Source organism: Protopterus annectens, chromosome 5.part0, assembly GCF_019279795.1.
Source record: "Protopterus annectens isolate FY-2018-M chromosome 5.part0, PAN1.0, whole genome shotgun sequence".
NCBI classification, from domain to species: Eukaryota; Metazoa; Chordata; order Ceratodontiformes; family Protopteridae; genus Protopterus; species Protopterus annectens.
In genome coordinates, this window is record NC_056735.1 from 481,624,616 (window position 1) to 481,640,362 (window position 15,747).

The 15,747-nt window shown below is 38.6% G+C and overlaps 1 protein-coding gene across 1 annotated transcript in view; it reads right to left on the minus strand.

The window, feature by feature from the left end:
* The window catches only part of CFAP47 (cilia and flagella associated protein 47), a 7,413,452-nt gene that overhangs the window by 4,291,442 nt on the left and 3,106,263 nt on the right, over window positions 1-15,747 (minus strand). Inside the window, exon 32 of the mRNA XM_044071840.1 lies at window positions 10,532-10,727. Coding sequence (XP_043927775.1) covers window positions 10,532-10,727 — 196 coding nt within the window. The remainder of the gene's footprint in view (window positions 1-10,531; window positions 10,728-15,747) is intronic.

Sequence of the window (15,747 nt, forward strand, 5' to 3'; positions counted from 1 at the left end):
TCTCTCAACTTTCTGATTTGAAAGCCTGCATTTGCAATTGTTTCTGTCCTGTAACTCGTCTAGTGCAGATACAGATTCTTAGCATTAGCACTTAAATTTGCTTATTCGTGCTCAGCACTTGTTCAGAACTTGTAAGCACTAAATAATCTACTAATTACTATAGCACTCAACCTTCCACATTACCTAGAGGAAAACAGTTTTTGTACTTACTTTTCTCACTTGCTTAGAGAAAAATAGCTTTTGTACTCACTTTCCTTGCTTATCTAGAGGAAAATAGGTTTTTATTCAGGCATGGCCAAGGGTCAGCTCCCAGTGTTCTCTCCTGTCTATCTCATGAATCTGGGCATCTTGAGGCAATGTAGAAATTGCCTCATGTACACAAACAACCCTCTCCTCCTACCACCCAACACTACAACCTGTGAGAGATGCACTTATCTAGCCAAACTGGAGGTAAAGCTCTCTCCAACGAAGACTGAACTTGACAGTCATGAGGAGAAGTTTAACATTTGCACCACACCACACTCATCACATAGTCTCACGAAATCTACACCACCAAAATCCAAACATAGTAACACAAAAACATTTGTGGAGGCTCTCAATAATCTGTCTAAGCAACAGAGACCTCCAAAGCAGAAACGCAACCAACCTCCATCCACCAACACAACCCAAATGATACACAGACCACAGACTCAGTGTGCCACTCAACACAGCCAATAAGGCAAAACAACGTACCCAACACACTAGTCATAGGTGACTCTATAGTCAGGCACACTGATGTCCCACTCACTAGGTTAAATAAGGAGAAGGTTACTGTCAGCTACATGTCGGGTGCCAGGATCTGCCACATAACCCACGCACTCAGGTCACTCCACAACAAGTACAAATATGACTCTGTCATTGTCCATGTTGGTGTGAATGACCTGAGATGTACCTCCCTAGACTACATGTAGAGAGACATGGAAGAGCTCTCCGATCTTGTAGCCCAGACAAGTATGACCCTAGCCCTGAGTAGCATTCTGCCATCGACCAGAATGATACCGCAGAACAAGGAAAAAATGATTGACTTCAACAATTGGCTAAGCTTCTGGTGTCATTCTAAGGGGATCCAGTATCTGTCTGCTTGGGATGACATGGTCAACAGACCGCAATGCTTTGCCACAGATGGCCTGCACCTGTCACCCCTGGGATTTCGGATACTGGCTAAGGCTCTTGCTGCCCCTATAGTGCCTTTTTAAGCAAGGTTCAAATGACAAATTCACCACCATAACAGGAACAGACAAGCAAAAACTGGGGGTAAGGCTACTCAATGCTAGAAGTCTAAATCTCAAAATGCACTCACTCAAGGCACTACTTAAAATGGAGAACATCGATATCTGTGCAGTGACTGAGACCTGGTTGAAGGCTCTAGACAGCACCCCTGCACTTGCAGGCTATAACTCATACCACACTTTTCGGCCATGTAACCTGGACTGAAACACCAAAGGTGGAGGTGTGTCCATATTCATTAAGGATATCCACATCTCCAGGCTAGTTGCTCAGCATAATGCATCCGAGGTTATCCAAGTGAAACTAACCCGGGGCAAAACTGCAATCCAAATTGTAGCTTGCTACAGATCCCCCACCATGCCCCAGGATTCCCACTCCTCTTTTCTTGATGTACTGGAAAATATTAAGGTTCAACCAAACACCCTAATAATGGGCGACTTCAACTACCCCACCATTAACTGGGAAAACTACTCGTATACCAACTCCTTAGCTCAATGCTTTCTGGAATTCATAAACTCCAATGCCCTGGATCAACTTATCCACAGCCTCACCAGGGGCAACAATATCCTAGACCTAGTCATTACCAACATGAATGACCGGTGTGCCACACCTGAAGTCAAATCCTCGTTGGTCCGATCCAACCATAAGCTAATCACCCTTGATCTACACTTCCCGCCCCCACCCCCATTAAGGAAACCACGGTAAAAAATTTCTCCAAAGCCAACTTCATGCTTCTTAAGACAGAAGTGGTGAACTTCATGACACCCATGCAGATGAACAATACAGTTACAACTGCTGAATCCTACACAAATGCACTCTATAAGCACTTACATGAGTGCATGGATCGTGCTATCCCAAACAGAACCAAGACACTATCCTCCAAAAAATGGAAGCCAATCTGGTGGTCCCCTGCCATAAACAAACTGTACAACAGAAGGAAGAAACTGTTGCAAAACAGAGTAAAATCCCATGAGTGGAGGAGCTCCCTGGTCAGCCTCAGTAAGAAGTTGAGATCCCATATAAAATCCTCCAAAGCTAGCTATGAAAACAAAACTGCCACTAATTCTAAGGACAGCCACAAAGCATTCTATAGTTATGTCAAGAATCTCGATGGCAACACCCAGATCTGCTCTGAGTTACAGCACTATGGCACAAAAATTACAGAACCAACTGACATTGACAACATCCTGGCAGATAGGTTCAGTGCTAACTTTACCTCCCCCCTCACCCCGTAAAGGTACAATATATATACAGGAAGAATGCAGAGTGCCTGTAATCACAACTACACAGGTAAAAGCTGCACTCTCTAAAGCCAAAAACACAGCATCCATGGGACCGGACAACATCCCAGACTGCGTTTTACATGAACTTCAGAATGAACTAGCTCCCCACTTAAGCACCATGTTCAGTAATAGCCTCGCATCAGGCTTTGTGTCCGCTGAATGTCACACAGCAACAGTTATCCCACTCCACAAAGGGGGAGCCACCACTGATCCCGGGAACTATCGACCTATTAGCCTGACGAGCCTGGTCTGCAAGGCCATGGAACGTATCATCATGGAACTCATAAACAAAGACATTGGTAAACCCCAAACTCTGGATCCCACCCAGTTAGGGTTTGTGAAAGGCAGATCATGCCTCCTGAACCTGATCAACTTCTTTGAGGCAGTCACCAAAGCCATAGATGAAGGTAAGGTGGTTCAAACATCCTATCTTGACCTCGCCAAGGCTTTCAACACCATCCCCCATTCTGGAATTATAGCTAAACTCATTAAGCTAGGTATAAATCCCTACATCACAAGATGGATGCCAACTGGCTCACTGACAGAACCCACACTGTAAAACTTGCAGACTCCAAATCTGACCTCAAAGCAGTGACAAGTGGAGTACCACAGGGTTCAGTCCTGGGACCTCTCCTGTTTGGTATCTACTTCTCTGAAGTACAGGCTAACACAGAAGGCCTCTGGCTAATGAAGTAAGCAGATGACTGCAAACTAGGAGCCATAGTCAAGTCCCCAAATGATGTGGACATCCTACAGAAGGGCCTCACAGAGACAGATGCCTGGTGTCAGAGCCATGGCCTCAAGCTCAATGCCAAAAAGTGCAGTGTCATCCCCTTTGGTAAAAACTCTGTACCATGAACTACCACATAGGCAGCAATCTACTTAACACTGAATGTGTGATAAGAGACCTTGGGACCCAGGTGGACAGTAGTCTCTCCTTTGATAGTCACGTTGCCACAATAGTCAGAAAGTCCTTCTATGTGGCACATCTCATCATAAAAGGGTTCTCATCCAGGAAAAAAGAGGTAATTGTTCCCCTCTAATCGACACTCATTAGACCCATTATAGAGTACAACACCCCTTTTAGAATGTACCTCACAAGACATCTGCAGCAGCTGGAAAGGCCACAGAATTACCTCACAAAGAGGATTACTGGCCTCAAACAAATGCCCTACACTGACTGTCTCAAAAAACTCCAGCTTTACTCCATAGCATATCGCCTACTCCGAGGTGATCTCTGCCTAACATATAAAGCTATGTCAAACCCAGAGCTGTTGTACATGCTAAACATAAAGAAATCCCAATCCCTCTAAGCTACATGCTCTAGGGACCTAAACCTTGTCACCACAATAAACAGGACATGCTGAAGGGATAGATTCCTGTCTCAGAGACTTCCCATACTCTGGAACAGGCTACCCATCTATGTCAAGCAAAGTTCTTCATTAGCACTCTTCAAGAAAAATCTTGATGAGTGGATGAGAAATAGAAAAAACACCATGGGGATCACTTCTGTGTCTCTGCTCGACAGTGGCGCAGGAAAATAACTTTCTTGGGTGGCATAAGCCAGGGAACCTTGTTGGCTAGGCTTACGAAGGCCCTTGGGCCGATAGCCTAGTACCTACCTATGAACCTATAAGATGTGACTGTTCAGACAATAACAAATGATTGAATTCAACAAACAGTAAGCTATTATGCAGTAAATTTTAATTGCAGGATAAAATGGGAGGGTGAATTGCATACAGAACTAGTGAAAAAAATAATGAACACCACAGGATAAAGAAAAATACCTTGGTTCATCTATGTCAGTAACTAAGCAGTGTACAAGAAATGTCCTGGCTCCTCACAAGAGGTATGACACTAAATGGAATAAATTATGGCTGGGAAAAAGATATCAGGAAGGTAGATAAAAACAAATATAATAACATACTGTTAGAATAATGTTTCCTAAAGGTCTACCAATTCAAAATAGAATTGATATATCCATGATTAAAGACTGTCAATTCTAAATAGGTGTTTTGTTTGTGTGTGTGTGTGTGTGTGTGTGTGTGTGTGTGTGTGTGTGTGTGTATGTGTGTGTGTGTGTGTGTGTGAACTACTACCTCAAAATAAAGACTACTTTTCTTTGCTGCAAAATACTACAGGAAAATAAAACAAAAATTAATTTAACTTAAAACAGCATGTCACATAAAAATAAAAAATAAATAGCATATCATATGCAAGCATAGCAGTATGGTATAATGGCAACAGTTCATACCTCACTGTGCGTTATGTTAGATTCTACTCTTTCTTAGCTTAAAGTTTGGTTAAGACAGTTCCATCCAATAATTTCTCAAGAATAATGCCCATATAATGTTCATGCCCTCAAATACTGTTACTTATAAAATAATTTAAGTTTTCCTGGTTCCTTTATTATACGATCAGTTTGCTCACCTGGTTCTTTTATTAACTAGCCATTATTTCTTATCTCTGCCTCCTAATAAAATTTTCTCTTTTCCCTTGTTTCTTTCTATAACTTCTGCAACTTGCATGTAAATATGCTTACAGATTTCTGTAAGTCTCTTTCTGTCTACTTCAATTTCACCCTCTGCCTGCTTTTCCATTCCTATAGCTGGGTCTACTTATCTGCTCATTTCATACTCTTTGTCCCCATGCCTCCATTTTCCGCCTCTCATTCAAGTTAAGTTTGAAATCATTTGGATATACTTTTCATATGCAAATTCTTAATGCTTTGATTCTTAAATATTTTCAAAATGTGTACAACTGCATCTAGATCTAACTAGTAATTTAATATTGCTACATTAAATCTGCATTCCTTTTAACTTTGGTATTTCAATTGTTTAATGTTAAGCTAAAGCATGCATGTTTCAGCTGCATTTCTTATTTCTATTTACACTGGATACTCCATGCTTATATATCTGGTTCTGATATCAATAAACATTTTAATGTATTTTATCTCCTAGAGAGAATTGTTATCCCAAGCTTATGTATTTGGTTGTGATGCCAATAACTTTTTTTAAGAGTGTTAAAATCCTGAGTCTTGGTATTCCATATTTAAATATCTGATTGTCATACTGAAAACATTTTTACTTTGTTTAACATCTCCAAGCATTTACTATAAAAGAGTGCTACCAAATCTTCCCCATTTAACAAAAGAAAATGCATACACATGCTTATAGATTATCTGTCTTTTATATATATATATATATATATATATATATATATATATATATATATATATATATATATATATATATATATATATATATATAATGTATATTTAAACACATAGATGTCTAAATACCAAGACAGACAGAAAGACAGATATTACTGATCACCACCCATCTACATTGCCATTTTTTTCTTATACCTCTTTATGCAGTTTTCTCAATCTGCTCAATGCTTCTTTCCTGCCCTGTCCATCCCACCATTTATTTCAGTCTCTGTTACTCCTTTCTTTATTTTTTTTCAATTTTTGTTGCGTTTTCCTTCTCCATTTTTCTGCTGACTAGAAAAGTGATGCTGAAGTAATATGACTCCATAAAGATGGCCATAAAAATGATATGGAGAACTACAGACTAGTAATAATTTTGAGTGCACTATAAATGATTCTCAAATGTGTGTTGCGTGTATATTACTTATGGTCTACTTTACATAACACCTACTAACACAGACACAACATGGATTTAGATCAAGTCTTAGTATACAGACAGCTTTACTAAAGCTCAATGACCATATAACAACCAACAAGGATAGGGGATTTTTATCTGTTGCTGTATTTCTAAGTTTCTCTAAGGTTTCCAGTGTGGAAAATCACCATCACTTACTAACAAAACTACAAGACATGGGATTCTCCACAGCAGTACTAACCTAACTTATAACTTTTCTGAGGGCCTGAGCCTTAATTGTACAATAGCAGAACAAAATATACTTCTAACTTCAGACTATCACAAGGATATATATTTGGACCTCTTCTCTTTATCACACATACCATCTATATCCCCCAGGACACCAACATTATTTAGATAATACAACACAATGATAAGTGTGCATTACTACACTGATCTAAGGATTTAAAAACGTTCAGTAATTTAACTAAAAAATGAAGTTAACAAACCCAGCAACTGGATTAAAAAATTATTCTAAATGAAAAAAAGAATGTATTAATAATTTTTGCAATGAAAAAACTACACTGATAATTTTTGCAACCAAAATGTTAAAGCAACCACCAATCAATCATCACTCATACTTTAAGGATCAATGGAACCTATAGAAATACTGTCATTTTGAAAATATCTGGGAGTTGCAATAGATGACACACAATGTTCAGGAACAATCTACCACCACCACAAAGAATCATAAAAAATCAGGGCCTTATACTTAATACAGAGATATCTAGTACCTAACTACAAGAAGAAAATGAATGAAGCACTGCTGTCAAAACTCAGGTAAGGATCAATACTAGGATGTTCCAAGTAGCTGGCATTGTCTAATCTAATGTCTACTTGTCAGAAAATAAATTTATTGCTTGTCATAAAATAAAAAGCCATCACTATTCTATCCAAAAATAGTTGGAACTGATGTCTCTAGCAAATAAAATCAACAAGTAACATGTAACCTTTATATGCAAAGCCAAGGTAAACAACTATGCCCAATCTTAGATAATCTACTATCATGACATACCACAATGGGAGAGCGATGATCTACAAGCAAATAAAAGAAACTCTAAACCTAGGAGACAAAGGTCCAAGTTCTTACCTGTCAATCAAGTGCCAAAAGCTATCTGTATATCTTAGAACCTAAACGATGCCAATCACAATATCTATATATCTTCAATTTTGTATCAACATACTCGACAGTCACCGACAAAATCAATTAATTTGCATTTAATACCTCACTGTTAACCCTAATAATAATAATAATACCCATTTCTTATGAATAGGTAGGCCCAATAGGCACACAGTCCCTTTACGGGTGTGATCTGTGAGCAATGTCTTGTTAACTGACTTAGTTAAGATCACACAGTAAGCAAATGAGAAAAATCAAACTCTGTATGACAGGAGCTATAGTGTTAAACACTGTAACTAGTCACTTATGTAACTAGTCTAAATAACTGCATATAAACAGAAACCTTACTGTTTCCCTACCTTTCAAACCCAACCATACTTGCCTTCCACTCTGGTGCTAGTAAAATACCAGACAACAAATTGTGTTTTGTACTGTATAAATATAGTAACTATATTTCCATAAGTCACTTCAGACATGATGTACTTTGTCTTAACTTAAATGATGTAAATATTGAGATACAATTTATGATTATCATTATGGCTAATAAACCACGTTTCTCTGTAAAATATCACAAACAAATAGCCATATAATAATATTATTAATATGTCATGCTTCTACACCTAAACAGTACCATATTTATAATTATTCCCAAAACATTCATTTGTTTGTAAAAAGGTCTTGGGTCTCCATGTTATAAAGACATGTAGGGCATGGAATGCTGTGATTACACTCTGAAATTGGGGAAAAAGAAAACTTACTAGGCACCTCACTAGTGCAAGACCCAATGTTAACAACACTTAGAGGTGATTAACAAAAAAGTAAGTATCCTTAATGACTGCTAAGATCAGGTCATGCACTGTAGAATAACAGTGGACAGCGTCAACCATTAAAGAATAGAAGCAGAAGGTAAAACATCTTTTTCTGCCACAAAAGCATGGCAGAATGACACGTCTAACAGCTTTTAAAGCTGTTAGTTCAACAGATGGGCATACTGTTTCCCCCTACCATCTCTCTGTCAGCACTGGATGTTGAAAAACAGCAAATCACTTTGCACTCTTATGCTTTTTTTTTCTTATAACTCTCCATGTACTACAAAGAATTATTACTCAGTCACTGATCGTAACACTTTATTACATGTTCTTGACATGGATGCCAAGATTGACCATCAGAGCTTCACTCTTAATGCAAATTTCTTTGCATCTATGTGTTAAACACAATCAGCTAGTTAAGATTAGAGACCCGATAATAATCCCTACATCATGTATGCCTTGAAATCATATCTGTAAACCCAATATATACTTGTTTACTTATATACTCAATCACTTGTTCATTTAGGTTCACAGGATCATAGGTGAATACTAGGCTGACTGCTCTGAAGGGCAATTTTAAGCCTAACCAATAACCAAAGGTCAGAATCAAACCATGCACCCTGTATTTATAAGGTAAAAACCTTAACCATTATGCCAAAACCACCCCCACAAAGCTTCCATGACCAGGAATTGATCATGGGCCATGGCTATGAGAGTGTCAAATCCTAACCACTAGACCACCAGGGAGAAAGCTTTGTACTGAACTGCAGTCAAAATATAAAAATATGGGTGTCAGAGTGAAAGAGTAGTATACGAGATTCTATGCCCATGTAATAAGTTCTATATAGGAGAAAGTAAAAGTAGTTTTGGAACAAGGTTAAGAGAGCATATTAGGGATGTTAAAAAAGGAAGGGAAGAAAATCATATAAGCTTTACATTTTAGAGATGTACATAAAAGTAACCCACAAGAGTTAGAAGCCACAGTTTTACAACAAATTACTTGTGATGGGATAAATATAAATAATGTGAAAAGTAGATTATGGAAAAATAATCTATCTTGATTTTGAAGTATGGCACTTTATTTTCTGTAGGAGTGAATAGGGAATATAATTGGAAATGTATGCTTTAATTAATTAATTGTGCAAATGTAATTATTAAATTGAATAATGATTTTACGAGTGAGTGTATTTAACGGATATAGTAGGAAATTATGGTATACTCTGTAAAGGCATAGTTGCCGAAGCACTAGAGAGAGAGAAAATCTGTTTGAGAGAGAAATAATCTCTTTGTTATTTTAATAAATTCTTTTTCAAGGATTGCACTGGTTGTACTTTTTGTGGTTATTCTCGAATTTTTCAGTTAATCGTGGTGTCATCTGCAGTCAAAATATAGTTCACTGTTCATGTATATACTTAATGACATGTACATGTATTAAATTAACTGTGTTGAAGTTGTGGTAAATGGTACTGAAAATGTATTGTGATCCTGGATGCACTTGTCAATGTATGTATGCATTCAAACTTAAGTTGTAACCCAATATTTGTTTCTTGGGGGCTCCCTTCATGCTATCCTGAAAATGGACATTGACCAACAGGGCTAACTTTATCAAGAGAACAAAAGTAATTAAATAAATAAAATAATAATTACTGCATTTCTTTGTAAACACCATTCACAAACATGCCACTGTATATTAAAATAAGAATTATTATTATTATTAATTATTTTTAATAGGTTCATAGGTTCATAGATTAGTACTAGGCTAACTGCTCTTGTGGGCCATTTTAAGCCTAGCCAATTACCCCATGCGAGAATTAAACCATGCACCTTGTGCTTGCAAGGAAAACATCTTAACCATTATGCCAACCTCCCTGTTTTCTCCAGAAAATGGTGATGATGATGGAGCTGAAATTACCGTTAACGTCTCCATATCCCATTCATTTCCTTGATTGTATGCTGATCACTTTTCAAAAAAATTGCACTACATGCACTAGTGGCAGTGTTAACAACTATTACACACACTCATAAAATGCATAATCCTTCTGTGTAGAAATATGGTCATATACATACCTCTCAACCCCTTAGAGCAAGAAATCTGGACAAAGCCACAAATAAAAGTGGGACAAAGGACCAAAAATTGGGACAATTTTTAAATATTGCTATTACAAACTTACAACGTTGATAGAATAACAGGTTTTGCATTAACATGAATTTTCTGAAGGGTATGAAGTCTGAAACTCAAATTTCTATCATTATTTTCTAACTTTAGTCTTTAATGATTTGCCACTGATTTGCCAGAAAACCATAATTTTATGAAAAATGGACCAAAAATATGAGGCAAAAATCTATGCAGTTGGGAGGTATGGTCATATAACATTCATATTTGTTTACCTTTTATACTGTGTTCCCAGATAACCTTTCTTTTCTTTTCATAGTGTACATTAAGCCAAGTGAGAAGAATTCTCTCAGATGTTGAATATATATTACTAGATAGTGGGTCTGGATTAATTTTTGGTATGGTTTCTAAGCCACTGGAATCAGCAGGACAGCTGTTATTATCTGATGCTATTCTGGAAAGCACCAGGACCTGGAAAATAAAGAAGAGTTTCACAGTTTTAAAATAATTAATTCTGTACTACTATAAAATTAAAGTCAATACAAATTAACTGAACATGTACAAAATATACTATAACATGAACTGAACTGATCATTTGTGTAGAACAGATACTGATTTTTTTGTTTACTTTTACTAACATCCATCTTATTCCTACTCACCCCAGTATCATACCTGTGGAAAAAAGAATGCATTTATTTATTTCTACACTTTCCTTTTTCGTGTCAGCATTTATGAGCTCTGAAGTGCAGCCTAGAAATAAATGCACCAAAGCATGTCATGAGACTGGCACTTAGGCAGTGATGATGCTCAACAGTATCCAGTTAGTTGCCTACACACAAGTTCAGCCATGTTGAAAAGAAGGGGTGGGAAAGATAAAGAATACTAAATCATATAATAATACAGTGAAACAGAAACACAATTAAGTAGAAGAAGAAGGAAGGAGCAAGAGGTTTGTTTTCCTTGTACCAAAAAAACAATATATCATTTAGAATCAAGACAATGCCCTTCTATGAAAAGAAGAAAGATCATGTAGAAAGATCCATTTCAACTGCTTGATGATAAATTGCTCATGACAGAAGACACAAATGCCAAACAACTGAAATAGCAACAGACTAAACAACAAATAAAATAACAAAAAATAAAATACTATTTCCCTTCACTAATGGAGCTTTGCTCTAATGCACTTTCATGCATCATTTTACTACAGTAAATTCAATGAAACTGCTAGTAACGTTTTTCCATTTGGACAACTGCAGTTGTCCAGTTTTACGCTGATCCATGATAGCACATCAAAGGAACACAGGCACCTGGAAAGAACAGTGAGCAGACAGTACAGATGGACAAGAAGTATGACAGCTAGCTGAACTAGCCATCATGTAAAGGCAGGAATCCCAGTGGCAGCAGATGTTTTCATAAAAGGGTAACATGCCAGGAAATATGATAAAGCTATGCACTGGAATCTTCTGCTTTTCATCTTTTTTACATTATTTTTTAACTTCTTTCTTCATTTTAGGGTAAATGTGCTCCTTTCTAAAAATACCTTGATGAGGTAATTGGCTGATGATCACAAATTTTGTTTAACTTTTACCGTATGCTTTTTTTCTAACGGAACAAGGAGGTGGAAAATAAATGGAAGCACGCCCACTGAAGTACAATAATTACTGTTCTCATCAGAAATCTATGCCCATTATCCTTTGTTTCTGATCATTTGGGCTTTGCTTCCACATATCAGGGACCCCAATAAATTATGTCATGACTAGCACAGTCTCTAAATGTAAAATACTCTGTAACTATACTATGTAGGTAACCATTTTGGTATATTTGTGCTACTGTTACTGTGATTTTTTTTTAGCTACTATTAAGTGAATGCTTATGTCTATACCACTACACTAATCTTTTGTGTATAATTTTGTTCATATATAAACTGTTTTGTCTTGTGGAGCCTTTCTCACTGGGCCTCCCCTGAAAATGGGTTCTTTATGGCCCAGCTGGACTTTCCTGGTAAACAAATATCAAAAGAATAAATATAATACATTTGCGGAGCTCTTCACTTGCCATGTGGCAGGGACACTACCTCAGTTCATTTTATCTTGGCATAATTCATTCCTGATAGGGGGATTCCTTTCTAGCTTGTATTTCCATATGCTAAGTGTTTCTGTAAATATTCACCTATCTTGTAAACAATTTAGCTCTGGGTTGTTTGGTTTCTGTGAGACTTGTGCTCTGAATGTAGGGCTGAAAATATAAGTAATATAATTTGTTTTTCTTTTTATTTGAAATATCTCCATAAGAAAATACTCAAACTGAACAAAAGTCGAAAATGAAGCTTGGCATAAAGTTTCCAATTCAAGTCATTCTCCTGTATTGAAGCTATCAACAGGAGCATGCTCAGAGCAAGCCAGTTACTTCCCAAGAACAGTTGACAAGAGTAATCATCCATGGAAAATGAACAGACCTTTGATATCTCCTACATTTTTCATGATGGAGGAACTCCTTTTAAAAAACAGCTAGTCTACAGACTAGATAGCTGTAGTTAGTAAAACAGACAATGGATCCCAGGACTGATACCTTTAAGATGGTAATGAAAATACTTCATAAAATGTACACTAATACTGTAAGAATGGTTAATGCACCAAAAAAAAAAAAAAAGAAGTTATGTCTCACCATAACAGTCCATCTGTGTTGTTCATCTTCTTTCATTCATCATTGATGGGTTCGGTTCTGAGCCCTCGGAACTGAGTTGGCTTATTACCAAGCTCACGCCAGCCAAAAACTCTCAAGCTAAGCTTCTAGTCACAATGCCTTTCTCTCTGTTACCTCAAATCGACTTTGCCCATGATAAACCAGAAAAGCCTATTCTGCGCAAATGCCCTAAGACACCACTTGGACCCAAAGTATCCCCCAGGAGCCTTTGGAGGGGGAAGGAGGGTGGGAAGTGATGAATGAAAGAAGATGAACAACACATATAGAACACTATGGTAAGACATAACTTCTTTGTCTGATGTTGTTCATCTTCTTTCCATTCATCACTTTTGGGACAGAATCCCAAGTTACCTTGAGACACATTGGCAGCCTTTATGGAAGAGCATTCCTGAGTACCATTGAGCCAAAGGCAGCTCTCCCTCTGGAGACCACATCCAATTTGTAATGATTGATGAAAGTGTGGGGTTTAGCCCAAGTGGCTGCTGCGCAAATGTCATCCATAGAAGCCCTGGAGTGGAAAGCTACAGATGTCGCCATATATCTAGTGGAATGGACTTTAACCAGTGGAGTAGGTTCTTTTGTAGAAAAGTAAGAGAAGTGTATGCAGTCCCTTAGCCATTTTGATAAAGTAACATTGGGATACAGAATTTCCCATTCTAGGTCCAGAAAAAGAAATGAAAAGCTGGTCAGACTTATGCATAATTTTGGTTCTGTCTAAATAGAATCTCAGTTGTTTGTGTACATCCAAGGAATGTAGGCAGTATTCCCCTTTATTAGAAAAAATGCAGAAAGAGCAACGGACTGATTGATGGAGAAGTCAGAAACAACCTTGGGGAGGAAAGATGGATTCGTCCAGAGTGATACTCTGTCCTTGTGAAAAGACCAAATAGGGTCTTTTAATGCACAATGCCTGTAAGTTCGAAACCCACCTGGCTGACATAATGGCTACCAAGAACAAGGATTTCCAAGACAAAAATTTCAAGTCACACTTCGCTGCAGTCAAAGACTGTAGAACTAATGTGAGGTTCCATGGGTCTATAGGCTGTCTGACTGGGGGCCTGATGTGTGAAACTCCTTTGAGAAAGGTTTTATATAAACGTAGTGAGATGAGAGGCATACCATCCAGTCCATTATGGTAATTTGAAATTGCAGCCAGATGTACTCGTATGGTTGAGGTTGCAGTACCGTCATCAAAATACTTATACAAGTATTGTAAAACAGCTGTGACCAGAGCCAAATATGGATCTAGCATGCTATTCTTTGACCAATGAGAGAATCTTTTCCATTTGTCTTGATACAGTCTTCTGGTGGATGGTTTATGAGAGGCCAGGATAATATCCCAAACAGGTGAGGTGAGATAAACCTGCTGGTAACTAACAGAAGTGGAGAAACCAAGTTGTCAGCTTGAGACCGGACAGATTTGGGTGGCTCAGCTCTTGGGGGTGAGCAATCAGGTCTGGAAGAGGGTCCAGAATCCACAGCAGATATACCAGATGAGGCCGAAGGAAGGGGGACCAAACTTGTCGAGGCCAAAAAGGGGTTATGAGGATCACTTTGCATTTCAACCATTGAGCTTTCTTTAAGAACTGTGGAACCAGAGGAATGGGGGAATAAGCATAAAGAAATCCCGTGGGCCAATCGTGAATCAGAGCATCCCTTGGGGACTCCTCCTCTGGAGGGAACAGGGCAAAATAACTGCTGCACTTGTTGTTCAATGGAGAGGTGAAAAGGTTGCAGCACAGCTGACCCCAGCGGCCGAAAAATTCTGTTATTACATCGGGATTGAGGGACCATTCGTGGGGCAGGAGAATACATCTGCTCAACTTGCCTGCAATCACATTGGAGCTCCCGGGATATGCGTTGCTATCAGAAAACAGTTGGAAGCTATCGCCCACTGTTTTCTGATAGCAACGCATATCAGAAAACAGTTGGAAGCTATCGCCCACTGCCAAATCCTCATGGCCTCTCGACACAAGGGTTAGGACTTGGTTCCTCCTTGCTTGTTGATATACCAGACTACTGACATATGTCTGACTGAACTGCAATTGTCCCGAAATGAAGAACTGGATGGAATGCCTGGAATGCTAACAGCACCGCTCTCAGTTCTGTAAAGTTGATATGCAGGTTGGCCTCCAAAGTGGACCATGTGCCTTGGACTGTCTTTCCCTGGAAATGGCCCCCCCACACTCAATCAGGGAAGCATCCATGGTCACAATGGCCTTGGGCTGAGGAGACTGAAATGGGTGGGTCCAAAGTTCTGTGTCTGTCCTCATTCACCAAAGAAGATCTTGCTTGCAGGAGTTGGTTATCTGGATCTGGGAATGTAGAGGGTGATGATTTGGGAACCACTGAGAAAGAAGAAGCCACTGGAGAATTCACATCTGCAGCTTGGCAAGAGGCACTATCGGGATTTAAGCTACCATGGATCCTAGGGCCTGAAGAGCCTCTCTCACTGAGACTTTGTTTTAACAAGAGTATCACTCGGAGTTGAAGCCTCAATCTCTTGAGTCTGTGAGCTGGGATTGACACCAGACAGGATCGGGTGTTGAAGTCTGCTCCAATTAATTCTATATGCTGGGTAGGGACCAGGTTTAACTTCTCCCAGTGCACAGTTATCCCCAAAATCTCTGCCAGAGAAAGTGTGTATTGTAGGGCTGTTACCAGAAGATGCTTGCTGGGGGCAGTGAGGAGCCAATCGCCAAATATGAAAACACCCGGAATCCTTGCAGTCTCAAGTGAGCTGTAACCACTACTATGCACTTTGTGAACACTCTGGGGGCTGTAAAGA